The 17,984-nt window shown below is 39.5% G+C and overlaps 1 protein-coding gene across 3 annotated transcripts in view; it reads left to right on the forward strand.

Annotated features, from left to right (window-relative positions):
- Positions 1–17,984, forward strand: part of LOC121866871 (hemicentin-1-like) — a 198,011-nt gene that overhangs the window by 143,013 nt on the left and 37,014 nt on the right. For all 3 annotated transcript variants that reach the window (XM_042366608.1, XM_042366609.1, XM_042366610.1), the window contains exon 9: positions 14,149–14,257. In XM_042366608.1, the coding sequence (XP_042222542.1) occupies positions 14,149–14,257 (109 nt within the window). The remainder of the gene's footprint in view (positions 1–14,148; positions 14,258–17,984) is intronic.

Consider the following 17,984-nt stretch of genomic DNA (forward strand, 5'->3'; position numbering starts at 1 on the left):
TACCACGCACTCACACACCTCTCTCTCTCTCTCCCATCACACACCCTCTTTACGTTGAGGGATCGTGTCCCACACATCAATCTCTATATTACAAGCTCATCTGTCCACACCACACGCCCACACATATCCCTAATACGCCCATGTCTCACTCTCCTTCTTTAGACACATGCCCATCTCTCACTCTCACACGCCTTCTCTTGCCACAGCCTCTACACCCCCCACACACACACATCCCCCCACTACATCCTCTCGGCGCAGTGGTCTAGTTGATTACTGAAACCAACAGTCGGCTTCCCTTGCTATTATCTAACTCCGAGGGAAGGCAGATTGGCTTGAAGACTATCACCGTTTCGTCAGACAGTGGCTACATAGTGGGATTCGTCCTCCGCAATGACTGAGTACTGCCAGTGGTTTGTGAAAACCCTTCCACTGTCTACATAATACCCGAGAAGTATGACAGCGAATTCCATGTGTAGTAATTGACTCCGTTCTTACATAATACGGGTGCCACATAACTTCATGTATGGAAGACAGTAACGAGGAAGTACAGTACCCTGCCTTGATTAGTTCTTGGGGAGCTTCAGTGTGATGTAAACTACAAATCAGCCTGAGGGCTCGCGTGCACGGCAGACTGGAAATAGAGAGGTGAGTGGGAGCCAACGTCCCCCTCCCTCCTCGCTGGTTCTCCCTTCTCCCTACCTCTCTCTCCCACCTCTCCACCTCACCCTCCCTCACTCATACCCTCCGACCCCTAAGGTGCACCGTACGTTAGCCAGAGATATATAAAATGTCACTGGTAGTCAATATCAAAGATGATGTACGACTCACTCCTCCGACTCAGCTCCTAAAAGGGGAAGTTTTGTTTTGGCGAAATTAGATTTACGGCACATGGAACGCATTCCTGATCTGTAACTCTCAACCGCTTGTAACAAAATTTTGAAGTTTCTGATTTTTTTTAAAGTGCATTTGGCCCATATATAAGGTTTATACGAGGTAATATCATTCTAATAAATCTGTTAAAAAATGACTTCGTTAACATAGTAAAGAAATAATTCTGATTTCCAAGCAAAAACTATCAAAGTGAAGATGTTTTATCAAGCGAATGTGTCAGGTGAAAGACTCGTCGCCAGTTACCAGCCACTACGATGTCAACATATGGTTGTCCTTTATGTCTTGCAACATACAAAGGACGTCATTCTGTTGCAGGTGGCGGGTTGTTCAGTAATGATAAAAGTCATGGTACATATTATAATAGTCGTGTAGTTTAATGCTGCTCCTAATACAGATTTTCTATATTCATGGACAAAAAAATATTCGCTTACTATATTGAAAGAATAAATGGTGATATCATTGTTGTGAAAAACATTGCGTGGTAACTGAAAAGCTTTGTGGCCACTGAAATAAATCTTGCGTTTATTGCACCTTCCCCTCCCGCCTTGCTTCCCAGACAAACAAATTGGCATGTAAAATTTCGAATATGTTTCATAATTTAATTGGAGCTTTAAACAGCATTAGGTTTATGTTCTTTATTCTTTTTTTAATACGTGGTGTGAAATATTACAGTACAGAAGGTCGTGTACGTCATTCAGGCCAGAAAATGGTCATCACTTCTCATACTGTACAAACCTTACGCTGGATGTCACGTCTGGCTTCGTAATGAAACGCATTTTTTCCTTATCCAACACCAGTTGTTATTACATTACTCAGAGTTTAATCAGATAAACGACTCAACCGCGAAAGCAGATTGTCAAATTATAATGTTAAACACATTTCGATAACAGAATTCATGGAATCCATTTGGTCAATAGTTCTGTAAATATTTTTTCAAGCATTTAAATGGAAATTTCATCACACGCATATGAATAGCTACGTTTATTACGCATTTTACTTTACTGAAATGTTAGTATTTTTAGGTAGGTTTAGTATAGTCCCGTCACTAAGCCAAACGCCTTTATCTAAGTTTTGAAATTTTAGTTGTTACACGTTAGTTCCGGCACATAGGGAGATCTCTGCACATTGTTACGCCGTCTCTTAATTTACTTTAATAACCAGGTTCTAGGCGTAACCAAACCAAAAAAGTAAAGTAAATCAAAAGGGAATACAAATAAATAAAGTAAAAAAGTGTTAAGATAAATGTCTTAGACAGGTAAAGAAGGTAAATGTGCTAATAAACATGATTGTGGAGATGGAAGGGGTGAGAATATGGCAGGTTACCGTGGGAGAATGGCGAGTGTCAGGTGTAAATAACAAATAGGAAAAAAACCTATCAAAGTTATATACGGGATCTCCAGACAGAAACCATTATCGAATATAAGCAAATCCTCATCCACCTATCGAGGAGAAGGGCTGGGGGTGAGGTACCTAATAGACCATACACTCATACATACAGACGTAATCTATGAATATACCTAAAACAAAATAGTGAATAAAAAAGTTTACATACAGGAGGTATATACCATCTCAGAGGAAGACGTGGAGGGTGTAGAGTGAAGTTAGCGGTATGTGTGTGTGTGTGTGTGGAATGGAATACTGAGTTACCACGAGCTCTTTACCATGTTAGAAAAGCGTTAGCTGTGGAATTGAGATATGATGCATGAGAGTTAATTAAAAAAATGAATAAAAAGGTTATGTAAAATGTTAATATGGAAAATATATATATGGTAATGAATTAGCCTTGAAGATAAATCGCAAACGCATCATACAGACTTTAAAACAGTAATAAAGTTTAAGTAAAATTATACAACAGATTGAAGAAAAATACACCATGGAAGGTACTGTAGTAAATTTTTTCGATACACTATGTAATGAAAGAAAAGCTTGACATAATGAGGTGATGATCTTTAGAAAGGGAGAGAAAGAGAAGTGGCTGACTGGGCTGTGTGATAGATGGACACAGTTTGATGAACTGCAAAATTAGAATGAGTAATGAGGTGCCGGAAGGGGTTTAGGAAATTAATGTACTTTATATTATAATTATGCAAACAGTTCACAAAGGAAAGGGGGGGGGGGATATTGCACAGAACAGAATAGGGAAGACGAGAGACTAGTTGTGTGAAGCAGTGAAGCAAGAAAATGAGAGAGAGAGAGAGAGAGAGAGAGAGAGAGAGAGAGAGAGAGAGAGAGAGAGAGAGAGAGAGAGAGAGAGAGAGAGAGAGACAACACCTCGAGAATTTAGGAATTATAAATTTTATAATAAATCTACACACATCAATTAATCAAATAAGCAATTTAATGGGGGAAGCAAAATTATAAAATAATAATAATAATAATAAATGTATGGTGAATCACAGAGAGTTTAGGAGAAATAGATCTAGGTATTTGGATGGTTAGAATAATGTGGACAGGATGACAAATGATATGATACAGACGTGACTTTACCTTACCCCTGACACCTGTTTCCTGATCCCTATTCCTCCAAGTAACAACAATTCACTTGTCTGGACTTCTAACACTAATATCGTATACCTGTACGAATATAATATAATATCCCTGTCTTTCTCACTACTGATATTCCTCATCAACCGAACATGAGGACAATAAGAGTGCAGAGGAAGATTTAAGAAGGTAAAATAAAAAAAGAAATAGTGTTAGGGAGGCAACCGTCCTCCTGGGAAGAGACACAGTAGAGGAGAACATGAGAAAAATGTCTCTCCAAAGCGTGAGGGGAATAGAGTAGTGTTGAAAGGTATGTAAATACAGGGTGGCTTTGGGCCCAGGTCTTCCTCCCGTGGCAAGGCAAGTCCCCAGAGGAAGAGAGGCGTCACATATATACAAAAATTTCTTGATAGACAAACCAGTACAGTAAGCCCCTTCCTCCCATAATAAACCATCTCTTGCAAGCCCGGTCCGTTTTTTGAGGATTCTGTTATTGAGAATATCCGGTAATGAGAAGTCTGTTATTGATAGAATATACTATATCCATTACTTTACTGAAAAGTCCGTTATTGAGAGCCTATACTGTATCCTTTACTGTTATATATACAGTACACAAATAGACCAATTAACTCTTACCTAAATTCCAGGTCGCAGGTTATATGTTTTTGGTGGTGTCAATACCTCCCAAGTTTTGGTTCATATCTCACATCAGCAGAGAACTTAGAGATGCTCATAACTCTCTCATGACCCGGGGAATTATCGTCATGGAGGAAGGGTATGATATAGTGTGGGGGGGTCATGGTAGTATGAATGTCGTCTGTCATTTGTCCTCGGTAACTGGTTAGGTAATACGAGTCAGCGAAAAGTTAGAAACGCATCAGATCCAGTTTCGAAAGTTCATTGCAACAAACCTAACCTAACCTAACCTAACCTAACCTAACCTAACCTAACCTAATCCAACCAACCTAACCTAACCTAATCCAACCAACCTAACCTCACCTAATCCAACCAACCTATCCTCACCTAATCCAACCAACCTAACCTATCCTAACCTAGCCAATCTAACGCAGCCAACCTAACCAAAACAACTTCTCTTACTGTTCCTGAATCTCCTTTCGCAGATCAGTTGTGTAAATAACATTATTGATATCTGTAGGTCTTGGAATAATGACAGATTGAGATGTTTGGCCCTCTCGTGTGTTTGTGTGTGTGTGTGTGTGTGTGTGTGTGTGTTGATACGCTAATATAAAACAACATTCAATATAACCACAACCACCGTGGACGCTCCTGACCCAACAAGCCTCAATGCTAGAATTATTTGCTTACAAGATCGTCCGACAAAGTGTTGAATTTGAAAACGGGTTCAATTTGTTTTCCCTTAACGTGCCGCCCGAGCTGTAGAAGAATAACCATGCTTCACCAGGAAAAATATTTCCCTCCACCTTGCACTGAGTTTTCCTACTATATTTCAGAACGAAAATATTTCCTTAACTATTGGAAAATTGATTCTTGCTCCCCTAATCTCGTGGGTAAAGATGCAGGAGAAAAGACGCAATCATTTTCAAGATATAAATTCCTATGACTTTCGCCACTGTGAGAAATATTACGAGGAAATCCATTAGAAATAGCACGCGGGTATAAATTGACCTGTTTTCATCCCGGCTGCTACAGAGATATGCCGCCATAAATCGAAGCCCCGCGATGGCTCACTGAAAATATTTGTATTAAAAGCTAAGAGCAAGAATATTTTTTTTTTATCTCCCCTCCCGACTGACCCTAAGAAAATTAGGCTACATTTCACAGGCTAATTCTCATAAATGGTGGTCTTAAATTACAGAAGGTAGAGCACTCAACAGTCTAAGTATTTTACCTGCGAAACTGTGTTATTTAGCGTGACCACTAACACCTCTTGATAACAGGACGTTGGGTGTTGACGAGCCAAACCGGGGAGAACGTTCTTCGTGTATGTGTGAGAGAGAGAGAGAGAGAGAGAGAGAGAGAGAGAGAGAGAGAGACTAACTTTATGACGAGATCGTATCTATAGTCTCTCTCTCTCTCTCTCTCTCTCTCTCCTGGTTGCCCCGTGAACACCTCTATCAGCGTGCCCCTTGGCTGTCGTGGGTCGCCCTGCCGCTCATCACTCACCCACACCCATTATTCGCCGCACCTGATGTGGTGCCTCTGTGCCACACATGGGTCGCCCTCCCTCCCACCACCCAGCCTTCCTCACCTCCCCACCCAGTCTCCCTTCCCCACCCTCCTCCCACCTCCCTCACCCATCACCTCCACCATCTTCTTGCTATTATCCTTCTTCCTCACTCTCCATCTTCATCTTTCTTACAATCCTTCTTCCTTACCCCACTATCTCCACCTTTTTTGTTACTCCTCCTTCCCCTTCACACACGCTATCACCATCTTTCTTGCTATCCTTCTTCCTCCATCTTTTCTTCGTTTACTCCATTATTTTTTGCTATCCTTCCCCCCCTCTTATCTATTTTGCATCTCTCTCCCCATTTTTTGTGTTTGTGTTCCTCTCCACATTTCTTGGTATTAATCTCACATCTAATCATCTTAATACTTCTTCTTATTGTCTTCGATATCAATTGTCCAAGTCTCTTTCTTCGTCATTATACATTCATATTTTCTCTCGTTTATCTCTGTAAAAAAAAAAATAATAATAATTTCTTTTGTCTTATTTCCCTTTCGTATATCTATTTTTCAAACCCCTTTTCTCTTATCACATTTTCTATTACCGTCATCCAAACACATTAACAACTTTCTTCTCAATTCTCTTCCGTTTCTCTTACTTCCTCATTCGTGGGTTTGGGCTTCTATTTGTATTACCTCAGTTTCCTTTCTTCCGAGAATTTCAGCCATTTCTCGATAGCTTCTCTTTGTCTGCTCTCCTTCTCTGCCCCCATCATTCTTCCCTTTTTTTTCCCTCTCTCTCTCTCTCTCTCTTTCTATTCTTGCGCATTTCCATCTCCCCAGCTGTAATGGACTGGCGAGTAAATTTCTCTAAAGCCTTGACTACAACTAGAGAGAGACAGAGAGACAAAGAAAGATAGAGTGGAATAAAGACAGAGAGAGAGAGAGAGAGAGAGAGAGAGAGAGAGAGAGAGAGAGAGATACAAATACAGGACACCACTAGGGAATACAATGAGGAAATTATGTCAAGGGAAACAGACAGAGGAGACGACAAAAGAACAAATCTCGAGACAGGAAAACAAAATGGATGATGATGCTAAAAAAAGAGAATTAGGAAAAAAATTGAAAGTAAAAGAATTTTAGCTTGAGGAAATATTACAAATTGTGATGTTGAAAGAGACGAAAGTAAAGAAAATGCTAAGATTAAGAGACATTCTAAAAGAGAAATAACAGTACGGAGATAATTTGGGGGAAAGACAAGTAAACAAGAAGTTAGCGTTTAAGAGAGACTAATCAATCTTCCTCACTAACTAATAAACCTGATAATAACTCTACAAGGTGATTAATGTCGTGGCTATCAAACTTATACCCGGAGAGTGAATTAAATCCAAGCCACCGATGGAAGGATTCTTGTTAAATTCGAAACACTTTGGGGATGGATTCAATACTACAATGGTGGATTCGTAATACTCTACTGTGGAACCAAGAAGGTTTTACTTAAGAGGAGATGGTAAGCTCAGGTGGGGCTTCAGTGGGCTTCAGTTAGGTGTGTTCATTACGCTTCAGAAAAAAAACATCAGAAGACTACAGGGATTGGTAGGGGATTCAGTAGGCTTCATTAGGATTTACATGTAGTAGACTGTAATGGAGAATTAAAAAAATCTCCAGTGGGGATTATCATTTTCCTGTAGGAGGATTCATAGGTGAATACAATAGGCTCCAATGATGGACTGAAGGGATTTCAATGGCAGCTCAGTAGGTTCGGGAAGGGGATTCAATACCTTTCCTCAGTAGTCTCTTCCACAGCCTCACTGCTCTAAATCCTTTATCCCATAATACATACCAGACAACAGGTGCGTGTGAAGGGTCGGAAAAGGAATGATGGACAAGAGTTAATAACAGGAAAGACTCTGGGAAAGGAGCGCTGAAAGAGGGCTAATGTAAAAGTTTTTTATAATAGTAATTTACTGTATGAGTACCGCAACAGGATCACTGGAAAAGGTATTTTACGAAGACTGAATGTGTAGGCAAGGGGTACTGGTATGGGGCGTTAATGGAAAAGATCTTTTATGAACGTGGAATTTCTGGAAAAGGGGCACTCAGACGGGAATAATTATAGGAAGAGCTTTTAAGAACAGTGACTTTCTGGGAAATGGTTGCTGGAACAGGGATAATGGGAGGGGCTGCTGGGTGAGAAACGCTTAGAATGGTAAGAAGAAAATGATAGCTGAGAGAAGAAGTAAGGAGAAACTCAAGGAAGGGAAGAAGAAAGATTGATGGTGGAAGAGGTATTATCATGGTGTTATCGGGGTGTTATCAGGGGTTATCAAGGGGGGCGGGTTTACCCGAGTGTTATCGGAGTATCAATAGGGGTTATTACCTTAGCATTATCGGATTGCTTTCAGGGTGTTATCAAATATTGCATATCAAGATCCAACCAGCACTTGAAACCTTACCAGCAAGTATACGTATCCTTAAATATCTTTACCTGTAAGGAAATATTCACACACACACACACACACACACACACACACACACACACACACACACACACACTTTCATCTGTTACGTGGAGAAAAATTACTTCCCACTGATTTGTACCTGTCCATCCCCTTAACACCACACACCTGTAATATACTATAACACACTCTCGTCTTTACCTGTGGCGGAGTTCCCTTGTGTCCAATCATAGCTGTCACTGCCTCACTCCGGTCTGAGATTCGTCTGTCATCCTTCAACGCAATCTGAGAAGAGGAGGATATGAACGTTAGATTGCTGTAGATGTGAGAAAGAGGACATTTAGGATTTCATTTTTGAGGTGGTACCCTAACCCTAACCTAACCTAACCTAACCTATCCAAATCTAATCTAACCGATGCTATGCTATGCTATGCTATGCTATGCTATGCTAACCTATCCTGTTCATTATGTTTTTCTACTACTGGGGAAAACATTTATATATTCTCTCTCTCTCATACTCCCCATTCCCTCTAATATTTATCATTCTTGACAAACAAATGATAAGCGAGGCTGCATGTGAGGGAACAGCGTCATAAATTTAACGATGATAACGAACTGAATGAAAGATAAAGAGTGAAAAAAACAAATAATGACATTTCTATATCCCTGAATTATGACCGATCAAAATCAGGTCTCTCTCTCTCTCTCTCTCCGCCATCCCATCCGTTTTTCATCATTCTCTTTCCATTAACTCCTTCCCTGTTTCTTCTTCCTTTCTCTCCCTCCCTCTTTTCGTACAGTTCACTCACACTCGTCCATCACTCTCTTCACTCCCTCTCACTTCACTATCCTCTCCTCCCCTTCCCAGTTTCTTCTCTCTCTTTCTCTCCTCCTTTCCTCTCATTCATTACTACCTTCACACCTCCCCTTCTTACTTCCCCCATCCCCTCTTCATTATCACCTTCGTAGTTTATTCTCTCTTTCTCCTCTTCCTTCTTCCTACACCTCACCTTCCCCCTCCCTACCCCTCACCCCGCACACCCATCTCTCTCCTCACCCCAGTTCGGTCGTAATCCATGACTATTATCGTATATTTACTGGCGGGGTGGTAATGTCCCCCTCCTCCCCACCTCCTCCCCTCCCTTCTCCCCTAGGCCCGCCCTGAGGTACAACCTAATTATGCAGATGGATGACGTCGCCCGCTCCCCCAACGCTCCTCTCATCTACGGCTGTGAATCATTAAGTTTTGGAAGGTTTTCTCATTATGTATACTTTGTTCCTCGTATCCTGCGATCACGTCTGCCATTACTGCATCTCACACATATGTCCACAACACCCGAGGGTTTTCTAATTAGCTAAAATATGTCGTTTTGGTATTTTGTATTTTATTTTGTCTTTGTTGATTTTACGGTTGATGTAGTATCTTTTAAGTCTAATATTGTGATGTTTACTTTAATGATTTAGGGGAAAGTAAAGTTCAAGATAGTGGTCAAAATTACACTATGGCTGCACCTTAATTGGATATTCATATTCGTTCATGATGATGTGTGTGTGTGTGTGTGTTTGTGTGTGTGTGCGTGTGTGTGTGTGTAAATATCTTGGTGTTGGGCGGAGTTTTTCGTGTCAGTGATTCATTCCACCCCCTCCATCCTCTCATATTTTATTCACCTCCAGCCAATAACTCATTCTTTATAATTTCCTCCCCACTGGACACGGTGCCATAAAGGGAAATGATGAGCGCCTACCGTCCTCTCCATTTATCACCATCGGCCCATTCCTCCCAGTCCATTTCATCGTCTTCCCATCAGTACCAACGTTCCTCTTTATATCTTACAATCTAATTTATGCTGCGGTTTTTTTTTATGTTCTTGTATTGTGATTTTTACCTCTGGTGTTGTTTTAACTTGGCTTACATTTATTTGTTTATTCTTGTTTATCTTTTTATTGTTTGTTTATTTAAATTCTGCAACAACGTATCCCTGCGTCTCTAATTTTTATATATATATATATATATATATATATATATATATATATATATATATATATATATATATATATATATATATATATATATATATATATATATATATATATACACACGCCTCTTATCTCTGACAGAAAACGCCGCCAACTCATTTTCACCTTTTTCCTCCTGCATGACCGTGAGAGGAATGGGAAATGTGTTCAAACATTTCCGGCCCCATGTCATCCTCTCCTTGTTATTTTTCTCCAGTTGAGTATTTTTGCAGGTCTCGTATTTACTCTCTTCTTAATCTCGGCAACGTAAAACATCTTCCCCAATCAACTTTTTTTCTTCCGCTTTACGTCTTCCTACAGGTAAATAATGCAACAAGGTACAGTTCAATGTATTTTTCATCGTGTATTTTTATCGGTCTTTAGTTATCCATTCCTTCTCCTCTTCCCTCGTTTCGTGTCCTTTTCACCCTAAAAATCGCATCTTATAACCTAATTTTCTCCCTCACCGGCTTCAGTCTCCTGCTCTCCCTCCAGCCTCCCGCTCGCCTCCCGCTCTCCCTCCCTCCCGTCTCCTACTCTCCTCTTCCCGCCTCCTACTCTCCTCTTCCCGCCTCCAGGGGCCACTAGACTGTGCCCGGGGTTGAAAGTGAAGTTGTGGGTGCAGGGTGGTGGTGGTGGTGGTGGTGGTGTCCTTCTTGACCCGTTTGAATTAAAAATGTTTTTACGATATTGTTATTGTATTTTGGTCATTATTGTTATTATTAGTATTATCTCCACTACTGTTATTATTATTATATATCTCTTCTGTTGAACCTTCAAAAACTAGATCCATATTTTTACGTCTTTTTTTTTGTATTATAATGTATAACGCCTTTGTGTTCTCATTTGCATAATATCCTCTTACCATCACTTGGTCGTCAACAAAGGCATTTTGATCTAAGTTTTCATCATGTTTGCCTCACTAAATAATTTGTCTCAACTGTTTTCCGGTACTTTCTCCCTTGATCAACCTTCACTATATAAAACAACTATAACAGGCAATAAATCTCATAAATAAACAGTAATACATTTTTCGTCACTGTCGATACAACAATTAAAAAATATCCAGTGATCAGATTCTCAAATATTCACAAGTTTGATATGGCTCGTAGTTTAAGACGTACAAACCACCTAAAGCCTACGATAGTAAGGTTTAAAATAAGGGTAAAATTAAACTCTACTTCAACTACCAACGTCCCCTTAGAATCAGTTTGATGGGTAAATAAATCTACAGAATCATAGTGAGTTTGTCTCCCAAGTTCATACCCAGTGTTAGATCACACTCACACACCACACACACTTACACTCCAATACAATACACACACACACACACACACACACACACACACACACACGCACACACACACACACACACACACACACACACACACACACACACACACAGTTTATTATTATTACACACACAAGGTTTACACTCACACATACACAAAACTCTACGGATATGAGTCTCCACATTTCACTATCTTCAGTACTTCACCTCTCTCGTGGTTCACTAAATGGCACTATTATTGTTTCAGTTGATCAATAAGATATAGCTATAATGTTTCAGTGTATTAATTTACCTCATAATATCCTGTTTTAGTTTAATTTAGTTTTAACATTTCTAGAGACGAATGCAGTATTGGGTGGGCTGTGTGGCGGAGATTTGTTGATAATTCTGGATATTAATTTGTATCTGTGTCTGTCTATCTGCCTGTCTGTCTGTCCATGAATAGGTAAATATCATACAACTCCTTCAGTCTTAGTTATAACTCACTCTTAATAAAAGTTTTCTGCAGTATTACGAAAAACATTAAAGTGTAAATTGTTTGTTGTCCACACACTGGTCCTCGGTTGATCAATAGACGAGTTAGTGATGTGTTCATAAAAGGTTAACAGCACAAAACATTAAAATTTAAATGAAACGCGACAAATTAATACTAAAATCTCGCAAACTATTTTTTAAACTCATAATTACGTAATGGACATCTAGTTTCTGTCATAATTATGAACATTCACGAGTTAAATTTACACAAATGAGGTAAGTAAATCTCTTCAATAGTGATGACAAATGACGAACTGTAAGGATTGTCAGAGTCAACGTGTTGCCCAATATTGATTTTCTCTCGGATATACACTATTAATAAGTGACATACATGTGTGTGTGTGTGTGTGTGTGTGTGTGTGGGTGTGTGTGTGTGTGTGTGTGTGTTACACTAAATAGGGATAATCGCCGATTACGATTTAAAAAGGAACTGGCTGTGTTTTGCCAAACACGAATAATATTTTGTTTGTGTTGCTAAAACATAACGGAAATTAAATCGTATATGGTTGAATTTGCTTTTTTCATTGAAGAAGTCGTTTACCATCATTATACAGCTAAATTCTACAGAAAGAACATTAGGTTAGGTTAGGTTTTCAATGAAAATACAAATTTTTATGTATTTTAGTGATCGTCTGTGGCAGTCAGATTTTTATAGACAAAATCATTACATAAGTTATCGCTATTAAGTAAATAATAATCATTTTAACATAATTGCTTGCACTCACTGCATTTTGCAGGTTTACAGGTGATAACAAGCGATGATTACCTCTTACTTTACCAGTGTTAATCAGACAACAGCTGCCATGCCGTTTTAGCGAATAATGAACATTTGATTTTGTAATTTTGTTTCCATACACTGACCTAACAGTACACCACGTCACAACCCTGAATATTTTGCTAATGGTGATCGCTAATATACAGTACAGTATATACCAGCTGGTGAATATTTCAGTATGTGGAATATTGACAATGTTCACATGCTGTGCGGGGAACCAAGACCAGAGAGGGAATTGTCCAGGAGAGAGTGATGGGTCAGGAGGTGTCTGGCCAGGAAGTAATTACCAGGGAGGGCTTAATTCTGGCTTTTTTTTCCTATGTTACTTAATAAGGCAGGAATTTGTAAGAGGAGTTGTCCAATCATTAATGGTTATTCTCTTTACCTTTAGTTACATAATAATCTCTTATGATTATTATATCGTTTTCACTCAGTCATTTCTCTTGTTCCATCTAATAAGTTGCGTATCAATGTTTCAAATAATTCTTCATCTAAATTTAAGTAATTTCTCTTTCCAAATTTCCTCCCCGTTCCCTCTTACTCACACTTCACGCTCCTCGCTCTCACACCAATTTTCTTACCTTCGTCTGGAGGAATTTCCAATCATTCTAATTTCTTTTTCTCTCCGCCTGATGAACGAACCATTTACGTTGAGAGCCTTTTTAATGCTTCCCCCTCGCGCACCACCTCACTTTTAACTGTTTCTTCGTGTTATCCTTTATCGAATTTCATCAAAACTAGAATTCTACAATGTATGAGGACACACCCGCAGCAACACACAACACTGCCACAGTCCTCAAGAATTTACAGAGCTACAAAACATTTATTCCCGATCAAGTTACCACAGTTCTTGTGTCACCAAAAATAGGCTGTCAGCGGTATATTGACACAGCAGCTGATCCCTCTAGAAAAACCTTGACTTTGTTTACCCAGTTGTTAGCTCTCCTATCCTGCCTCTCGCCTCCTCTTTATTCATTCTGGGAGTATTTTGATATTGTTTATGTCCCTTTAACTTAAGGTTTCTTTCCAGAATTGCTTCAAGTTCTAATGTTTTCAAAATATATTATAATTTGCAAATATTTTTTTTTTAATTGCTTTTGATGCTAATTTGACTTAGTGTCTTTTTAGGCTTATATTTCCCTTCTAAGTATTGTTCAAAGACTCTCCTCAACAACTGCCAGACGAAGCCTCCTCTTAAGTCTTTCTTCACAGACGCTAAGACTCTGCTCTGGTGGTTATGTAGACGAAACATTATTTCCTCCCCCCTTCAATTTGCTCATTATGGCACTTCTTTAACAACATCTTGATAATTTACTACATTGTTCTGCTCCTCACGTCTCCCTCCGTTACCTCTCTGACCTTTCCTCACACCTACATTAACTTTAACTCGATGATCTATCTTCCCTCAAGGTTCATTTCACTGATCCTCTCATGCTAAATTAATCTGACCAACCCTCTCCTCACCCCAACCCTACCAGTTAAGGTGACTAATATACCCACAAGCTGAGATGTGTGCTATCTAACGCCTGTTTTCTCTTTCCCCGGTACAGCTGACTTACACACCCATCACCAAGCTCGACTACGGCTTCTTGTTTTGCTGGGCTACCAATTCAGTGGGGAAGCAGCGAGAGCCCTGTAGGTTCAGGATTTTTCCCGCAGGTGAGTTCTTTGTTTACATATGCCTATTGTTGGTCAGCAACCCATGAGAGTGACGCTACTTGTACCCACCAAGTACTGCCCTGTCTACTATCTATTTCCTGGGAGTGATGATAACATTTCTTAATTTATATTATTTAAACGTAATTGTATTTCAAACAAGTTGATGATTCTGTAACGTAAGTCTAACCTCGACAGTGCTAATGAGAAGACCTCTTAATGTATATACACAGATGAAGGTATTCATTTATAAACCAACTCGTATCTTTAACCAATACAAGATTCAGAAAACCACAAAAATACATCCAGTAATCAGTGTATTTTTTCATGGATATCAAAAAACATAACTCGTACACTTTTTTCTCTTCAAGGACTTGGAAGTTCACCGAGCACACATACAGTTCAAACTTAGAAAGACAATAATGAATGGTGCCAAAACTTACAATAGAAGAATAATCGTGTGTGTTACTTTATATACGGAGAGGTTACTTGTCACTGGATATATATAGGGGCCTAGTGAATGTTATTGGAAGACAAATAACGTGGTATATATATCGCCCCCAAAACCTGGTACACATTTGTCTAATTATTTTCCGTTTATTCGTTCTTTATTCAAGAAGATAACTCGCTTACACTAAGATGTTCATACTCAGCTTAAATAATCGACAATGGTCAAGCCTACAACATTCGTCTTTCTTTTTCCGTGATTCATTTGATTTTTTCGACCAGGACCATTATTATCGTCCCTGGGGAATACGGTCACTCTTGTTCCTGTTCTCTCTCCCTTACCTTCCTTCACTATCTTCCCTACATCTCTCACCAGTCCATCACCCTCCTACCTCCATCACTGTTCACAAAGCCTCAGAAACCAAACAAGCGAACTTCCTCCGTCTAACAACCCCTCCGCCCTGGGTGTTCCCTCGGGCCATCAGTCACCCACCTTGAAAAAGGAAAAAAAAATCAACTCCGTCTTTGGCCATACAGTGTCCGCTGAACGATACATTAAGGGACTCAAGGGCCGTCGACGTGGATTATTTGATGGGTAATGTTTGCCGAGTACTGTACTATAGGCAAGATGAGTCACTTGGTGATGACAATGCATATAAGTGGACTGAAGGAGGTGGTATTAGCGTTAAAACAGCGCTCAGGATCATGTTATATGGGTATACCACCGTCCCTGCCATAGAGATGCTTTCACTACACATTCGGGCGAACATTTGCCCGCTCGTTGAGGGGCCCGTTTACGAGCTTAGATATCGGCACGAGCACAACGCCATTAGACCGAAAGTTTATTGAAGCGGGGAACCACTTTGTTGATCTACATTTAGTTGCGCCTCGGGTACTTTTCTCTCCTGGAATGTTCAAGGATATTTGGGATTCTTAACTAGAAAGTTGTTTTTGTTGTCTTGGATATCAGAGGCGGAAGTCCAAAGGCGCGAGGAGAGAGTAAATTTGAAGAGTTAGCAGAGGGACATTTAAAGGATCGGAGCCGGAACATATCTGGCAACAGGAAGGTAATCTTTGACATTTTTGACGAAGTGAACTTAAAATCATATTTTAATTTTAGGTATGACCCTACAGCGATAAGGGTTAGGGTATTATATGAGGTATATTTAACCCTTTGTAGGACAGGATTCTCTCTTCGCTGAATGAAATGCCCAAGTGCGGCGCTGCCCTCTAAAGGGTTAAGAAGTAATCAGCGGTACTAAACTTCTCTGGTCATAGATCTGGGGTGACAGCTGACCATGGCAGTTGGTGTGCAGAACAAGATAATCCTTTTAAATGACGCGAAGTATAAAGTAAAAGTAATTCAATTTGATAGTGATTCATTAACAGGTTAGGTGAAATTAAAGATAAAATAGAACAATGAATAAAGGTAAAAAAAATCATATAATTAATTGGCGAAGAACAACACCGACTAATTTGAGGTGTGGTGGTTATTTCTTCTTAAGAGACTTAAGATAATATTCTGGATATGAAATATGTTTAACTTGAAAAAGGAATATTAGCCTTCATGATCCACTACACCTAACAGCTTCTTCGTTAAATAACCACAGCTTCATATGGCTTATAAAAATTAAAGTAAGCGAGTTTACCTCAAAGGTGAACACAAAGGGATGATGAGCGGTAGGCACCTTGATCTAGGATACTTATACACTCCTCCAGGTGAAGAGCGCGGCGCGGGTTACCTCTTGTATCAACATGGAATTACCTCAGGGCTCCTGTACCGTAATTAACAAACATCTTAAAGGGAACATAACTGTGTCTGTTTTGCTGTGATTAAATACCAGTGACGTTGGTGATTTGTCCTATCTTCTTGGATTATTCCTTGACACCTGGATCAAACAACTCGTTAGCTTAGGGTGTGGTTGTTGTGTTGGTGACAGCATCTACACCGTAAACAAACTCACGCCTAGGTGGCCCAAGTGCCGGCCAGCCATAAACGCGAGAGGACAACATTATAATTATTGTTCATGTGTATGAGTACGTTTGTGTGTGTATGACTGTGTGCACGTATTGAGCTGTGTGTGTATATGTTTGCACATTTTTCTATGTGTATGTACTGTACATACGTACATGGGTATTTAAGACTCAAAATCCTCGAATAGTTGAATCCAAAATTTTTCTTGAGTTAGAGATCTTGTTAAGATTGTTTGTCTCATCCCGTGGCCGCAGGAGTCAGCCAACCAAATTCAAACACATGTTAAAACTCTTCACCATTGCTTGTTTACCATTAATATTCCCGGATTCACTCAGAAGGGAAAATTTGCCTAAGCTTGATTTGAAAGTTTGAGGCATATTTATTAAGCACCAAAAATTATAGAAAATTATTTTATAGTATTTTGGGGACACAAGTTTACAGTTATATAAGTAGATACTTAAAGATGTGTACACCCAACAGGTAAATAAACGAAGACACACAGAGAACAATCACACACACACACACACACACACACACACACACACACACACACACACACACACACACACACACTTTGAACCCTCTAGCATGACCTTTATTTACGTCATTATTGCTGTATTTTTAGTGTTGTTGTTAAAGGATTATTTTAGTGGATCATTACACAAATACACCATTACCCAGTGCATGTAACCTTTAAAGTGTGTTACAACTCCCCTCCCTCCCCTGGCTGGCTGGCTTCATACCTGTACATGTCTACCCCCTACACTGGTCCAGCTGCTTATTAAATAACAAGCAGGTATGTATTACAGAGGAACCACGGGATATAGGTGAATGACCGAGAGAAATATCGAGTATGGAGATTTCATTTCATCTTTATTTCAATAAATATGAAATAATATTAGGTGTTGATTGATATATATATTTTATAAATGAATAATTACGTTTAATGCTAAATTCGTAGATTAATTATTCATATATGCAGGCGGATAATAACTTAGTTACGACTCAGCCAGCGAGACTAAGGCAGGGCACCAACAGACACTCGTAGGACACATTTAGTCCTTCATAGTCTTGAGAATGTTGTTTATGTTCACACCTAAGAAAGAACGTTTTTTTTTCATTCCAAGGTCTACTTCAATCGGCCTATCAAAGCCGTCGTCTACCGGTGCGCGCACACAAACACACACACAATGTACATATATATAAGCTTAAAAGAGGCGATAGATAGATATATACAACAATATCTGTAAATAAACAAAAACAGTGAACCACACAGCTGGCTGAGTCTACCGTATTTACCTGACAATG

Source organism: Homarus americanus, unplaced genomic scaffold (genome assembly GCF_018991925.1).
Source record: "Homarus americanus isolate GMGI-L3 unplaced genomic scaffold, GMGI_Hamer_2.0 scaffold3452, whole genome shotgun sequence".
NCBI classification, from domain to species: Eukaryota; Metazoa; Arthropoda; class Malacostraca; order Decapoda; family Nephropidae; genus Homarus; species Homarus americanus.